We start from the raw sequence: 15,177 nt of genomic DNA on the forward strand, positions 1-15,177 counted from the left end.
ACCGCACCCTGTCCACAAACCCAGTTCAAAAGGTCTGAATCTGATTTAGTTTGTTGGATTTTCTGAGATGTCACAAAGCCTCCCAAGTCTCTTTTTGGTTTTTTCAAATGTTTGTCTATCATAGTCATAAAGAACACTAAAGGATTTCTGGATTTATACTGGGGTTGGCTTCAAATGTTAATCACTCTCAGTTAAGTCCCACTGTCCTGAATGTTTTCAGAAATCCTGGAAATAAATAACCTGAACCACAGTCATGAATTCACAGAGGTAGCAAAGATATTCCTTTAATGTAACTGGTTTTAAAAGATCCTTCAGTGAGATTAGTCTCCGGTTCAGAAGCAGAAACCACTTTGAATTCATTTTAGCTGTTTTGGTGTAAATGAAGGTACTGGTTGGAGCAGAAGCTCCTGCTGGGTTAAAGTCGCTCTACAGCCCCATCCAGCTCTCCTTGTGTGACGGCCTGTCTCAGGAGAACTCCTCTATACTCTTGATATACCTGACTGTGCTGCAGGAACTAACAAAAACACTAACAGAGTAAAACCAAAGAACATCACATTAGCTCCTAATCCTTCTTTTACCACCTGGACCACTTTGGGCTTCACCTTCTACCTCTTATATATGTATGTACACACTCAACTGGCTTCTTTCCCCACACCTTGGTGGAGGGATTCAGAAAACCACTGAAGCCCCATCCTGGAGCCAGGCCTGGCAGGGAGCTCAAGGGAGAGTGCCTAGTGCCAGGGTCTTACCCCATGAGACCCAACCGGGCCCAGCGTGAAGAGGAGATGTGGGCTCACCACCTGCTGTAGTGAGCAGGATGCCTGGGTGTGTGTCTGCTGGCTATCAGGACATATACTTATAGGTCCCTGATGAGAAGATTAAAAATGTGTGTTTTGTTAAATCATATATGTTTAAAGGGAAAATAAGAAATACATATATATAACATAAATGATACCAGTAAATAATTTTTGAATGGATGCTTCAGGCTTCACACAGAGCCGTCTTGGTGAATAACATTTATGAGCCTGTTTTGAAAGCAGGCCTTTACAACGCGCTTGTATCAACATTTAGCCAATTACAGGAAGTAAGTATCAAAATAAAAGTTCAGCTCAGCCAGCAGTGAATTTCAACTTCCGTCTTTGCCTCATTCCAAACTTTTCCATTCCTCCATTCCTTTTGCTTGTTCTTGTGGGTGTGGATTTATCAGCACCCAGAACAGAACGATCAGGTATGGCAGAAACCCCAGAGGCCATGAGGCTTTCACAGCGTTTGGTAGTCATCAGTGAATAAACATGAAAGCTTGGCTCTTAATGTAACATCTGAGATTCAGAAATGTCCCAAAACATATTAAATATAGTCTTCTTCACAGGTATCTTCATCTTATCACAGTACTGCCACACAGTGTGCATTAAATTTACAAACAGCACAGAGGACACACAGAGAGGGTAGCATCGTCCGCATTACTGGTACAGAGATAAGAGCCTTCTTCTCTGTCAGGGAGCAGCTGCCGTGCCACACAGTGACACAAAGTTACACATCTGGACACTCTCTCCTCCACTGCACATCTTCAGGACTGAGCAGACTTCATCCTTCTGAGAGATTGAGGGACTGGTGCTTACACAGCACCTTCCTCCTCTAACTGAGCTGTCGGAGCGTTTTGTAATACCAGCTTCATTCACCCAGTCTCGCACCCTGTCTAAATGTGTCTAAATCCCTTGTCCAACATCTGCACACCCCAACCTGAGACTAGTATAAATCCCGCTTTAGCCAGCTAGCATACTGGTATAAGAGTCACAAGTAGCAAATGAAAAAGCTAGGACTGGTAAAAATCTGGTAAATATCCAAATGATGAGATCCACGAGGGAGAGACAATACTGATTCGAGCGGTGGCTCTGCGCATGCACTTTATGGTTATATTTATTAAAGTTAATCTAGATGTGTTAAAATTACAGAAATTTGTTTTGGTTTTTTGTATGACATCACTTGTCACTTTTTTGACAGTCGTATGGTAACACTCAATTTGTCACACACACACACACACACCCACACACACAGATTTTTATTTCTTTTTTAATAACAATTCCATACATGCTTTCCGACCGCTTTGTCTGGTCCGACTTGGCTGTCCTGCTGGTGGGCCGGGCTGTGAGCTTACGTAGGGGACGGACGGGGTGAGGCGAAGCTTTAAATGAGGCTGGGTGGCGTTGCTGTGGCGTTTATTTGGCCATGTGGAGGAGAAGGACCGGAGAAGTTGGTTTTTAGATGGTTGTCGTCTTATGTTTTTGCTGCTTTAAAGGATTGCACGCGAGCGTTTGGCTTCTACTAGCTAACTGCTCTTTTTAATAGAGTGCGCGAGGCACTTTAATTAACTTTTTAATTTAAAATAAAAGCAAACAGGGGAAGTGACAGCTTTATGTAACTTTTTAATCAACCCCTCAGGGAGTGTAAATTACTTTTTTAAGTGTTAAAATTCCTTTAAGAAAATTAATAAACTTTTCCAGTTTACCTCGCGCCATGGAGAGGATCGACGACGGTTACTCGGCAACGCAGGAGTATCCACATCCGTTCATTCACAAAATGAAGCTGACCAGGGCGCAAAGGATCCGGGTAACGCTCAAATATATATCGATTTAATATAGAAAATAAAATAGAAAAACTCATATAATGACGTGTTTAATTTTAGTGACCATCAGTCATTCAAACATTGAGTGTTAACACCTGAAACCAACCATATGATGATTTTTACCAACACGGAAAGAGGAGCCAGTCACTAAAAAGTTATTTACGAAGTATTTACTATCAAGCGTTTTCTCTTGGGACTCTTCCGGTTTCCCATTTTCTTCTATGTTTGCCAATTTTTTTTTTCTCATATCGATACAATCTTCAGTTTAGGCTTCCACAGCTCCCTGTTTCTCTGAGATCACAAGCAAATGAGCCAAGTCATAAATGTTTCCCAGCACGGATAAGCGGGCTTGATGATGAGAACAACATACCAGAGGGTTCCACAACTTTGGAAAACTTAATCAGTGTGGCTGGGTGTAAAACTGCACCTCTATGGGCATCTGAGTGTGTTCCCCTTATACGCAGGACGAACTTCACAGGTGCAAAGCTCTAATCTTAATTTTATTCAGTAGTTTCAGACTAAAGTTGTAAAACCATCAAATAAAAGGCTATTTAATAGCCACAAATCAGGGTTTTCCTGTCACAAAATGGGACTTTGGTGACTGAATAAACTAACTAACCAATAAAGGAGTCCGTCTGTTACATTATTTGACAGAAATCTGTGCCTCATTTGTAAATATTTGCTAAACAAAAATGTCCACTGTGATTCATTCTGATGAAACTAGTTTAAACAAATGTATTTATCGCAGCGCTGCTAATTTCAAATCATGCAAAGTCCAGTTTCTGAGCGGTATGAGATTTATTGGGTCGTATGTGTGACTGCGCATTTAATGTATTTCTTCTGATCTCACAGGGTATCATCCTCGGCAGCATCCTCTTCCCCATACGCGTCACCTTGGCGGTCCTTTTCTTCCTTATAATGTGGCCCATCGCCCGGCTGCGATTGGCCGGCCTGTCCGAGGAGGAGCGCTCCAAACCCGTAGAAGGCTGGCGCCGCTGGTTTTACCACCCAATCATCTGGCTGCTGAGCAGAGCTGTGTTCTTCTCTCTGGGTTTCTACTGGATTAAGGTCAAAGGTCGCAGGGCAAACCTGAAGGAGGCTCCGGTGCTGGTGGTGGCGCCCCACAGCAGCTTTCTGGACATGCTGGTTTTTTGCCCGGCCCAGCTTGCGACGGTGGTGTCGAGGTCAGAGAACACCAGCCTGCCGGTCATAGGAGGTAAACAAGAGTAGCTCTTAGCTAGTTCTTAAGATTTATCAATGTATACATTTCCTTCACGCGCATTTTTTTTTTATTGTGGGTCGACAATAATGGCAATTTTCAAGTAAAACAGTTAGAAATTACATACATTGTACAGGGATAGGTGTCAGAGAACTATGACATGACAGAAGCATAGCAGCAAGAGTGAAAGGGAAGCTTTACAAGATGGTAGTGAGGCCTGCTGTGATGTGATGTAATGTGTGGTTTGGAGACAATGGCACTGACAGAAAGATGGAGATGCTTAGATTTTCCCTGGGAATGATCAGAATGGACAAGAGTAGAAATGAGACAAATAGACTGAGATGGAGGCAGATGATCCGTAAACCTGTTTGCGTTGAAGCCTTCACTGTAGCCTTGCAAACTTGCCCACACAGCTTATTGCATGCTGATGTAAGGTGCTGCTGAGCTATGGTCTTACATAGGGCGTACATGCTGATTCCTTTCAGATGTCTCCATGTCTGCTGTAGGAGAGAAATCTGCCTTTGATCGCGTGTTTTATCTTTTACGGGAACCCCTCGGCTATTCTGCTGACTCAGCCTCCGATGACAACATGAAGGTCGAGGCTTCAAGTGCAGACTTCCTTGTTTACAAGGAACTTGTTACTTGTTTATCCAGTTACTTGTTTATCTAGGTTGAATTTCATAGAAGTCCAAATGTAATGCGCAGTATTTGCAGTTATAGATATAGTTATATCTTTTCTTGTTTCTCTCTTTTTTCATCCTCTTGTCTTTACATCTGAATTGGCTGAATTCTGACTGACTGACAGTCAGAAAGCTCCACCACAGTGTAAAACAAACTCACTGCTGGGAATCCATCCTGAAACCCCTCAGCACTTCTAGTTGAGCTGTTATTTTGCAGCATTATCAAATTTAACTTAATTTCACAGGTTAAACTGCACATATAGAACAACCACACAACTGATAATAAACACCTGAAAAGTTTCCCAACTTTGCCCCCAAATAAGTTTTTAAGAAAGCTTTTTTCTCCTCTGGATTGTAAATCTGCTTTTAGTCACTTGGTTGCATTTTTGTAATGACAAGTGCCTGGGTGACATCATATTTTCCTGTGCTGTGGAGGTATTCACAGTGCAGTGTGCTGATAACAGCAGGCATTCGCGCTCCACCTTTTTCACACAAACAATCCAGAGCGATATTTGGCCATCGAACAGTTAGAGTAGGGGGTGGGGGAACTCCAGACCTCAAGGGCCGGTGTCCTGCAGGTTTTAGATGTGTCATTGATCCAAAACAGATTATTTAAATGGCTAAATTACCTCCTCAACATGTCTTGAAGTTCTCCAGAGGCCTGGTAATGAACTAATAATTTGATTCAGGTGTGTTGACCCAGGGTGAGATCTAAAACCTGCAGGACACCGGTCCTTGAGGCCTGGAGTTCAGCGCCCCTGTGTTCTGAAAGCATGCGAGGAGATCCAAAGATAAAGAAGCGGCCCACACCGCTCGCTCCTGATCTGCTGCGTCTTACAGGGTGTCTTGCTTTCTGGTTCTGATTCTTGTTCTTTTCTTAATTGTGTTTCAGCTCTGCTGGAGTTCAACCAGTCTGTGCTGGTGAGCAGGAAGGATCCAGAGTCGAGAAAAAAAGCTGTCGCTCAACTCAATGAGAGGTTGACCTCCGACGGCTACTGGCCTCAGGTGAGACTTTGGCGGCTGACAGAATGTCACTCCTCCCTCGGCTGGGTTCTTGTTTACAGAAGTGAAATTTCTACCAAATTATCCCGTCAGACTTGGCAGCAGTTTGAGGAATGCAAAGCAGATTAAAGATAATCTTTTAATGGGAATGGTCCTTCTGTTGTTTACTGCTTGTGGTTTAGAAAAAATCTGTAGTTTGTCACAAGTGAGCAGTTGATCACGATTAGATTAGGTCCTCTTGATGGAAGAAGAGGGAAATGATCCACTTTTCTGCCTCACGGGAACACATTTGTTTACATTTGTGTCCTTAACGACAGTGTACACCAGGGGTCCCCAATCCCAGTCCACGAGGGCCGGTGTCCCTGCAGGTTTTAGATGTATCCTTGATCCATCACAGCTGATTTAAATGGATAAATTACAATCAACATGTCTTGAAGTTCTCCAGAGGCCTGGTAATGACCTAATCATGTGATTCAGGTGTGTTGACCCAGGGTGAGATCTAAAACCTGCAGGGACACCGGCCCTCGTGGACTGAGATTGGGGACCCCTGGTTTACACACTGAAAAAGTCACCTCAGGGCAGCTGTTACTGCTGGTAGAAAAAGAGGGGACACAGATTAAAAGACTCAGTGTTTATGAAGAGAAAAGTAAAATAACTATGTGAAATTGTGGATGAGAAGATAAGGGATGTTGATGTTTCCCAAAGAGCTTAAAGTGAAAGGAGCCATAAGCAGTCTGAAAGTCCCGTGCGAGGTGGCAACACTGCCATGACATCACAAGCCTGGAAATCGCTCTCTCAGCTCACCGCTTCTTTTCATTTCTGTCCAGATGCTGATGTTTCCCGAGGGGACAACGACTAACGGCAGTGCTCTCATCAAATTCAAGCCCGGTGAGTGGGACCTACGCGTGCGACTCACGTAGGTGACATCATGCTGGTTTTCCAGCCGTTTGAACAAATGATGCAGGAATGACCTGTGTGAGCGGGAAGGGCGAAGCTGCACATTGTGCTGCTGCTGTGTGATTAACTGCTCCTCTCTTCCTCCTGTCTCCATCTGTGTCATGAAAGGTGCCTTTCTCGCTGGAGTTCCTGTCCAACCTGTGCTGCTGCATTACCCCAACAAGCTGGTGAGTAACACCATGGGCGTGCTGCTGGTGACAGCAGACGCCTTCTTTGGCTCTTTTAGGTTATATTAATCATTTGAGCCCTTCCATATTTTACACAGGACTGCCATTTTTGTCGGCTCTGATTCCGTTTATCGTACCTGGACCGTGTCCTCGGTCTGTGACAGATATTCTCAAATGTTCCTGGGTCTTTGTTTTTAAAGAGGTCTGTGATCACAGCTCAGGTTTATGCCACACTGGGCTGGTTTGCCTGAAACTGCAGCTGTTCATCCACAGAGAGATCTGTACCAGGGAGGTGCTGTTTGGGTAAACGGGCCTCAAGCATTATCCAAATGTTTCCCATGCACCCCATACATGATATGATTGAATGGCTTTAATGAATCATGTCTTTAAGGATGGCCTTGGTGTTCATTCAGGGTTCGTAACGTGTCTTGAGGATCAGCTGAGGTTGCATTTGTGAACACACTGTGATGTTTACTCAGGCACTGTGTTTGCACACTGGGTACTACCGAGGTGTGCCGGGACTGACTGGTTTTATATATGCTATAAAATAAAAGAATAATAACCCCTCCCACTCTGGGAAAGCAACTCAGAGGAAAGATAAGAAAACTTTAAATTTTTATTTAAATTTGTTGTCTCTTCTTCAGGATACTGTTCGCTGGACATACAAAGGCACAGCCTGGTGAGTTCCTTCATTGCTTCACCTGCACATCTGTCACACATGTTTAATGTCAGGGTTTAGTTTAGCAAACCCCAGAAACAAATGAAAATAAAAATCTACTTAAGGTAAGCTCCAAGTAAGAACTTGGTGCTTAAAATAATTATACAAGAGCAGCTTTTCAGCATCCTTATGCTTTTTCTAGAAGCTCAATGCAGTGCTTATCATTGTCAGCTGTAACAGATCAGCAGGGCCTGTGCTATGAAACAAGTCCAACACAACCAAGACGTCTGGCTTTATCTGGTTTCACTTATGCTACCATCTGCAATCAGGATAAGCAGTCGCACGAACGTCGCTTGAGATGAGCGCGTTCGTGTGGAAAAAGGTGGCGTCGCCAGTCTGACCAATCACGGGCACGGGTGTATATTTTTACAAAGATAAAACCGCTACGTCAGAGAGATATGAAGAGAACAAACACACAATGTGTGTGAGCTTCAAGTGCTTTTGTCAGACTAGAGAAGATTTCTTGTATCAATAAAGTTTGGCCTGTTTGAAGCTGGGATGGAAAGTGGGCAAAAAGTCTGACTGCACAAGTTCAAAAGACTTCTCGGTGCCACGGCTCGAATATTAAGAGACATGTGCTTACAGTTAAGGGTCCCATCAAAGTTTTGTTTGGGAGATGGTTTGTTTTTTTCCTTCCAGCTGCAGCTCTGTTGGTGTTTAACAGTCTGAGAGCAAGAAGAGAATATAAACAGAATCACCCCACTTCTGTAAACCTTCGAAGTTGCTTTTAAGAATCTGTATTTCTTACTGATGCTCATCAGGGAGAGAAAAAGACTTTAAAAACTCAAGTTTGTCCTACTCTCTGTACACAGAGCTGAGAGATCATCCAGGAATGTCGATGCAATTCTTCAGATTAGTCAGCAGCCATCGTTTTCATACCTGTCTGTCGCTAATCTCCAACATAACTTGCTCCAGACTAGCGTACGTTGCCATGGTGAACCGCCCACCACACCAACAGGTTTAGCTTCTGTTTTTAACACATACAACATATCAATAATTCAATTACACTGGGGGGAAAAATGCAAGGATATTGGCAATATTGTTGCAAATAATCAAGTCATTTGTATAAATTTTATGATGTAGACAATATAGAAGAATGGAGCAAAATTTAAAAAGCAGAAACCAGTGTTTTGTTTTGGGTTTTTTTTGTTTATTTTAAAAAAGCTCTGCATAAGGGTCAAAATTTTAATGTAATAAGTGTGTAAATGTAAGTTAGTGAAGAAAGAAGTGTGATATTGTCAGAGCATGGTAGTGGAGGAAGCCTTCCTCTTAGAGAGCGTTTTTGTTTATGACCTTTCGAAGCCCTTGTGAAGCTAAACGAGGCTGGAGCGTTCCGGACTTTGCACTCTAAGGAAATGTGCTCGTTTTTTCCAGCGTAATACTGACCGCACCTGACAACTCTCACTGCTGTTGTGTCTGCTGCTATGTCGTTATTGCGTTTTTAGAGATTTGACACAAAATATACAACATCAAAACTCAGAATTACTCTTTTTGTATACCAAAACACAAGAACAGAAAACAAAGGACAAACGTAGGTGGGGAAAATGTTAATCGAAGTTAGCTAGTGTACACAGGGAAGGGGGGATGCTGATTTTCCACTCCAATGATCCTGCCTTCTCTCACAGCTCGTCTTTGGTGGGACAGATGTGATCTTGTCCCATCATAGCAGCCAAATATGGCGCCATTGTTATTCAGGTGAATATAATACCCCTCCAGAAATGACTCTGGACCAGACGGGACCAAAACAGGTGTTCTTAAACAGTATTATCGAGCGCTATACACCAAGATCCCTTTAACATATTTCTCCACAGTAGCACCCCTGCACACAGGATCCTGCCTGAACTGTGATTTAGTCAAAACAAAATGCTAATTTTTCATGATGAATCTAATCTTCTGCTCTGTGTGTTAGGACCGAGGCTCTGTGGCACACGGTGTCCCAGCCGTACACCAACATGACTGTTGAGGTGAGAACTGGTCATTCAGCTTATCAAACAAAAGCGTATATATCTACAACTTGTGGAAATGTCCTTTTACACACCCACACCTCAGTGATGTGGGTGTGTACGCCCACGTGTGTGTTTAGCACAATCTGACATTATTGTTAATTGTAGTGACAGGTTACAGCCATGACTGGGTGTGGGCAGAGGTGTGACAGAGTTGGCGTGGTTTAAAAAAAAAAAAAAAAAAGTGTGTGTGTGTGTGTTGACTTTTGCCTCTCTGTTGAACTGTTACTGTGACTACACAAACAGTGTTTATCTCTTTATTGTGCTGCAGTTCCTGCCAGTTTACAACCCTTCAGAGGAGGAGAAGAAGGACCCCAACCTGTATGCAGACAACGTTCAGAAACTCATGGCCAGGTGAGGCGCACATTTTCCCTCATTTTATGACACGTCAGCCTAACAGTTTTGCTGCAGCCGCTGATTAATTAAAGTTAAAGTGGATTGTTGAATGCCTCCTTTTTTTCTTTTTCTTTTTTTTAATAATCCCACTTACTGGTTCTCCCTGTTATGGGGAACTGGTTTGTTGCTCATGTTACAGTAGACATGCATTACAATGGAGGTACATTCCTGTAATTCCTGTGTCCAAGCACCAAAAGAATGTAAGCAAAACCAACAGTGGAGATTCAAAAATTGCAGTACTTCCACTGACCACATCAACTAAGTATTGTTACCATTAAAACCGAAGCACAGACTTACTGCACACGTTTAGCTTAATTTTATTCAGATAAGCCAATAGAAAGGTCTCACAAGGCCCCAGCAGCACATATGTCAATAGCAACAGGCGGTTGCCAGATGGTTGCAGACCAGTCTCTAGGCCTGTGTGACTGGAACCTTATTCACTTGATCCTACCTATCACACATCCCAGAGGGCCAACAAGTGGTTAGCAGTTTACCTCAAAAGCACCAGAACGTATCTTTTACCAACAGTTGTCACCACCTGGTGGCATGCAGAGAAACTGCAGGTTTAAACATGCCTTCTGGTCCTTGAATTTCTGAGTTTTTAAATACTTTCTGGCTCTGTTTGGTGATTTTGTGTTTTGTGTGTTATCTCTGCAATGTCACATTTTTATGATGTGTAGTTACGTGTGAGCGGTCACGGGAAATTATATTTCATGTAGTTTTAGGTTGGATCTTATGTACGAGGCAGATAGAGGAGAAAAGTAAAAGCTTTCTCTTGGTGAGGGATTTGTGTCTGCTGGTTGTTGTGACGTAGCTGTTTCTCCTGTGTGTTAGGGCCCTTGGAGTCCCCGCTACAGACCACGTGATGGAGGGTGGGGTTCCCGTCAGCAAAGTCGGTGGTCTGTCCCTCCCGCTGGAGTCTCCAGCCAGAGAAACGCTGACGCTGCTGCACAAAAACGGGTGAGAGATTACTCCTGCTCATGTTTTACTAAACTTTAAAACCTTTCATCTCCATCACACATCAGCTTACTTCACCTCCTTTATCCTCCTCTCCGTCAGTCTGGGAGCACATGAAGTACAGACTGCTCTGGACAGGATGATTGACAGGTGTCGCTCAGGAGCTCAGGGTGCAAAGGTCAGCGCAGAGGAGCTCGCCTCCATGCTCGGGCTGAGCCACCAGCAGACAGCTGTCCACATCTGCGGCCTCTACTCCAAGGTACGGTCGGGTGTACGCGCTGCAGCCGAGTCAGACCGTCCTCTTAGGTTTTATGGCTATAAACTGCGCCTGAGTGCACACTGTGTGCACCAAATATTTGTTTTTCACAAGAACTCGCGACAGCTGAGTCAACTATACTCAGATCTGAGAAGTCGATAAGCCGACAAGATTCAAAATGAAATGCTTCAGCCGCTTTCGATGAACTGATTCTTCAAGGAGGGAGGGCACGACAAAGGTTCAGCGCGTTTCTCTGTTGCCGTTAGAAACTGCAGATGTTTGTGTAGCAATTAGTGACGAGGTGAAACACAAACCCTTCCATCCATCTGTAACTCGTACTTACTGGCAGCAGGTTGAGCAGAGCATTTTAAAAGCTCGTCGGCCAGCTTCTTGTTAAAGAGTTTGTGCGACGCTCGAGTGAGAACGGTACAGATGATTCTCACAATCCACAGAAAGAGCAGATCTATTCAGAGGAGCAAGGACAAACTAAACCCTGATGAATGTTAACCGATAAGTCACAAACTCGCAGCTGCTTCTTCTAACCACAGGATCCTGGATTTAAAAAGCCCTGCTGTGTTTACCGAGAGCAAACAGATCTTGGGGCATATCATAAAGACGAGTGCATTGTGATTTTGGTGTTTTGATTTATAAATGAGGCGTTATAATAACTCATCTGTGCTTTTTCAGATTATGCAACATTTAAAAAGCTGAGAGGGAGAAGGTGCTGATGTAATCTGTGTGTTTTTAGGATGACTCTGTGGACCTGAGGCACATCTATTTTAGTGTCGCACCCCTGACTGGATGTGTTGACCTGAAGACACTGCTTCACTCTGCTTTCACTGTAAGTCCTGCTGATCGCCTCACCTTTCTCCACTTTCCCCTGTGTGCCTTTAGAAATATGACACATAGTCAGATATAATTTTAACTCCACAGTAAGAAATTACAGAATTAAAGAGCCCTGCATGTTTTAGTTTTTAAGACTGACTCCCCCAGTGGGATTTGTGACTTTTCCCTGAGTTCAAACTGTGGAACTTAGGCTCGATCGGCTTGCACAAAAACAGTCTTCACCTCCATAAGGAGCCTTTTTGTACCTCCTGCTGTTTTCTTGATTGTTCACTGTTTGTTTTTCAGTTGTTTAACAGAGAGGGCGGAGGCAGCTTGAGTGAAAGGGAGCTGTCGGACCTGATGGAGGCGCTGGTGGGCATCCCTCAGCACAGAATTGCCGAGCTCTACGCCGCCGCCTCCGATCAGAACCGGCTCACTGAAGGTGAGAATCAGCTGAACAGTGTAGATGAGCTGCAAAAGAACAAATTTCCCTCAAGAACCAGGGGGTCAGTGAATGCCTGTTACTAGACAGTAGTAAAAACCATCCCTGCTGTGGCTTTGTTTCCACAGAGAGTCTGCTGCGGGTGCTGACTGCCCACCCAACCTTTCAGAAAGTGACGAAAGAGTACCTGAGGCCCGAGGAGGCTGCAGGTACTGTATCCAACGGGAGGTCTGTGAACAATAACGGATCAGTTTACAACAACAGCAAGAAGTCTGAATGAGGACCTCGCAGTGGGTTATTTTAGGGGGGGCAGATTGAACCGGAATACTGGACAGAAGATTGTAGACATGTGAGGCGTGATGTGTTCATTGAAGTATTTATACAGTTCCTCTCTCAGGTGTGTGTGTGTGTGTGTGTGTGTGTGTGTGTGTGTGTGTGTGTGTGTGTGTGTGTTACTCTGAATAAATCTTTGCTTCAGATGCTGTTAAAGTCCAAAGGTCTTGAACGTGTTATTTATAAAGTTTCTTTGAATGTTTGCTGAGGTGGGGTTTTTATAGGAGTCCAAAGGTTTATTTTTCTACATGAATTTGTGTATTTTTGTTTACACGTGACAAATAAAGTGTCAAGTAAATGAGCTGCTGTCATGTCCTCCATCATTCCTGAATTCTGACTCGATTCTCTTTCATTCACATAGTCAAATCTTGAAGTGTTCCTTTAATCGTTTTGAGAAGTATATGCACTCACTCAAAAACAGTTGTACACGTATGCCCAATAACGTGCCATCTGAATGTGTAGCTCAATAAAAGACATGACAAAGCTAATATAAGTTTTAAAAAAGTTGACTATAACCGGGGTGCACATAAGTGGTACACAGGTGCGCATGTGCTGTCAAAATAAAAGACCAGATAAGAAGTTGCAACGCGTGTTTGCGTACATAAGATTTTCATAAGAGGACAGACATTTGTTCAGAACTCTTAAAGATGTCGAAGAAGTAAGCTCCTTTAAGCAATTACTTTGGTGTTCCTCCACCTCCAAAGAAATGTCAGGAGTCCAAACTGCAAAAGAAGCGCATATAGTGGTTGCAGGAGGTGAGCTGGTTAACTTCTTTGTGCTCACGCTGTTGCTCCACAGGGTTGTGAAAGAAGCTGAGTAATAATGGGCAAGATAATGATATTTAAAAACTGAAGAGCACAATGAAATAGATAAAATGCTGCAAAAGTAGTGCAAAACCTCTTAAAACATCTGGTGGAATATCTCACAACTGCTCACGTTAATCAGTAACACTGCCTGCTGTAAACCGAGGATTCCCAGAGAGCATGAGCAAAGTAGCTGAACATTTAAAGAAAAAAATAAAGCCGCAAAGAGTCTGGGTTAAAATTTATCTCTGAAACACGCACTGGATCTGGGTGAATGTATGTGACCTTTTACCCCTCGAGGGCACGCCGTCTCAAACGCAAACAAAACCAGCATCGCTGTGTTTATAAGGGCGAGTTAAAACTCCATCATGCAAGGAAAGAAAAAAAAACATATAGATAATAAAGAAGATCCAGAACCATGCTGCAGCGCTCTAAACTCTGAGACAGGTCGAAAAACTCGAAATCAGAGAAACCTCATCCCTAAAGAGGAGATGGACTGTCGCCCACAAACACAGTATGTTACACGCTTTGTTCCAGCCTTGCGTTTGGATAAGTTCAGCAGTAATTCAGCTCTATACAAAGAGTCCTCTCACCCTTTGAAATATCCGGCTTGTTGGGAAAAAGTTGACAAAAGTTTCCAAAATTGTACATCATGAAAAAAAAAATAGAAAACATTAAACAACTGTATGAACAGAATCAATGTTTTAGAACATTTGACCTGTTTTATACTTCAATTTCTTCAATTTTATATATCCGCAGGTTAATTTGGAGCATACTTTGATCTTGCTCTCTCTGGTTCTTAGCGCCTAATTATTCATGTTCAAAGGTTGAAGGTGAAAAGTGAGAAAGCTAAACGTTAACCGACTTTTAACCTACAAGTCGTAACTGGCAAATCTTGTATAAATACGTCTCTGCGCCGAAGGCTAAAGGCCTCAGACAAATGATCAGCCAGCGTAGTGAACAATTAGTGCAGAGGGCACGCAAAAGGCAAAGTTCAAAAAGCTGGAAAGTAGGACATGAGGAAAGTGTCTAAAGAGTTTGACTGTGAGACACGAGGAGAGGAATGGTGGCGTGAGGCTGTAAAGGAACAAAGGGAAACAGGACAGAGTGAGACGAAAAAAACATTAAAGCTCGTTCTAAAATCAATGACTCAGTGGAACAGGGAGAGAATCGGGACAGTCTTTGATCCTGTTTCTGTGAAAAACCAAACTAGTATCTGTTCTAGGGAAGGCTTTGGGGAGCACACCGGGTCTCGTTTCAGGAAGAGAATCAGGAACATGTCACATTTTTTATGATCTATGTCTGCTTTGCAGCACTGATCAGGCAGTGATGATCAGGAGTTGTGTTTGTTTATCCCAGTCAGTGTCAGGGCTGCAATGCAACCCCTCTGAAAACGCTTTATTGGCCACATTTATGGTCGTGTGTGCTGCGTTTTGTGTTATTTACCATGTGATTGTGTTCTCTGTGCAGTTATATCTCCATAGAGATGCACATCAACAAGAAAGTTGCAGCATTGTATTTGTTTCTACTGTCGGGTACCACGTGTAACACATTGGGACACAACCATGCGGTAATTAACACAAGCTGGATCAATACATAAGTTGGTTTGTAGGATCTACCAAGACTCACTGCAGAGCTCTAAATTAGCTGTTACCGTGATCCAGTGCCCTCTGTATTCCACAGAGGGCATAAAACATGGACATAGCTGCTGTGACTTGATTTTTGGATCTAATCTCTTCATTTTGAAGCCTCAACTTTGGTGTCTTGGCATCTGCCATTTGGTGGTTTTGGAGCCA

At 43.3% G+C, this 15,177-nt stretch overlaps 1 protein-coding gene across 2 annotated transcripts; it reads left to right on the plus strand.

Annotated features, from left to right (window-relative positions):
- The first annotated feature begins 2,201 nt into the window (after window positions 1–2,201).
- lpcat4 (lysophosphatidylcholine acyltransferase 4) lies at window positions 2,202–12,870 on the plus strand. 2 transcript variants are annotated; one of them, XM_085396205.1, is made up of 13 exons: window positions 2,202–2,607; window positions 3,476–3,839; window positions 5,415–5,527; window positions 6,352–6,412; window positions 6,590–6,648; window positions 7,293–7,327; window positions 9,276–9,330; window positions 9,641–9,723; window positions 10,600–10,725; window positions 10,825–10,981; window positions 11,727–11,819; window positions 12,110–12,245; window positions 12,374–12,870. In XM_085396205.1, exons 1-13 carry the CDS (start codon window positions 2,515–2,517, stop codon window positions 12,523–12,525), a joined length of 1,527 nt encoding a protein of 508 aa, XP_085252331.1. In that variant the 5' UTR covers window positions 2,202–2,514; the 3' UTR covers window positions 12,526–12,870. The 2 variants fall into 2 exon arrangements, with proteins under 2 accessions (XP_085252331.1, XP_085252339.1); XM_085396213.1 differs by lacking the exon at window positions 2,202–2,607 and adding an exon at window positions 2,671–3,101.
- Window positions 12,871–15,177: the final 2,307 nt, after the last annotated feature.

This window comes from Rhamphochromis longiceps, linkage group LG3 (genome assembly GCF_057381845.1).
Source record: "Rhamphochromis longiceps isolate RC_006_pf linkage group LG3, R_longiceps_female_GT1.1, whole genome shotgun sequence".
NCBI lineage: Eukaryota > Metazoa > Chordata > Actinopteri > Cichliformes > Cichlidae > Rhamphochromis > Rhamphochromis longiceps.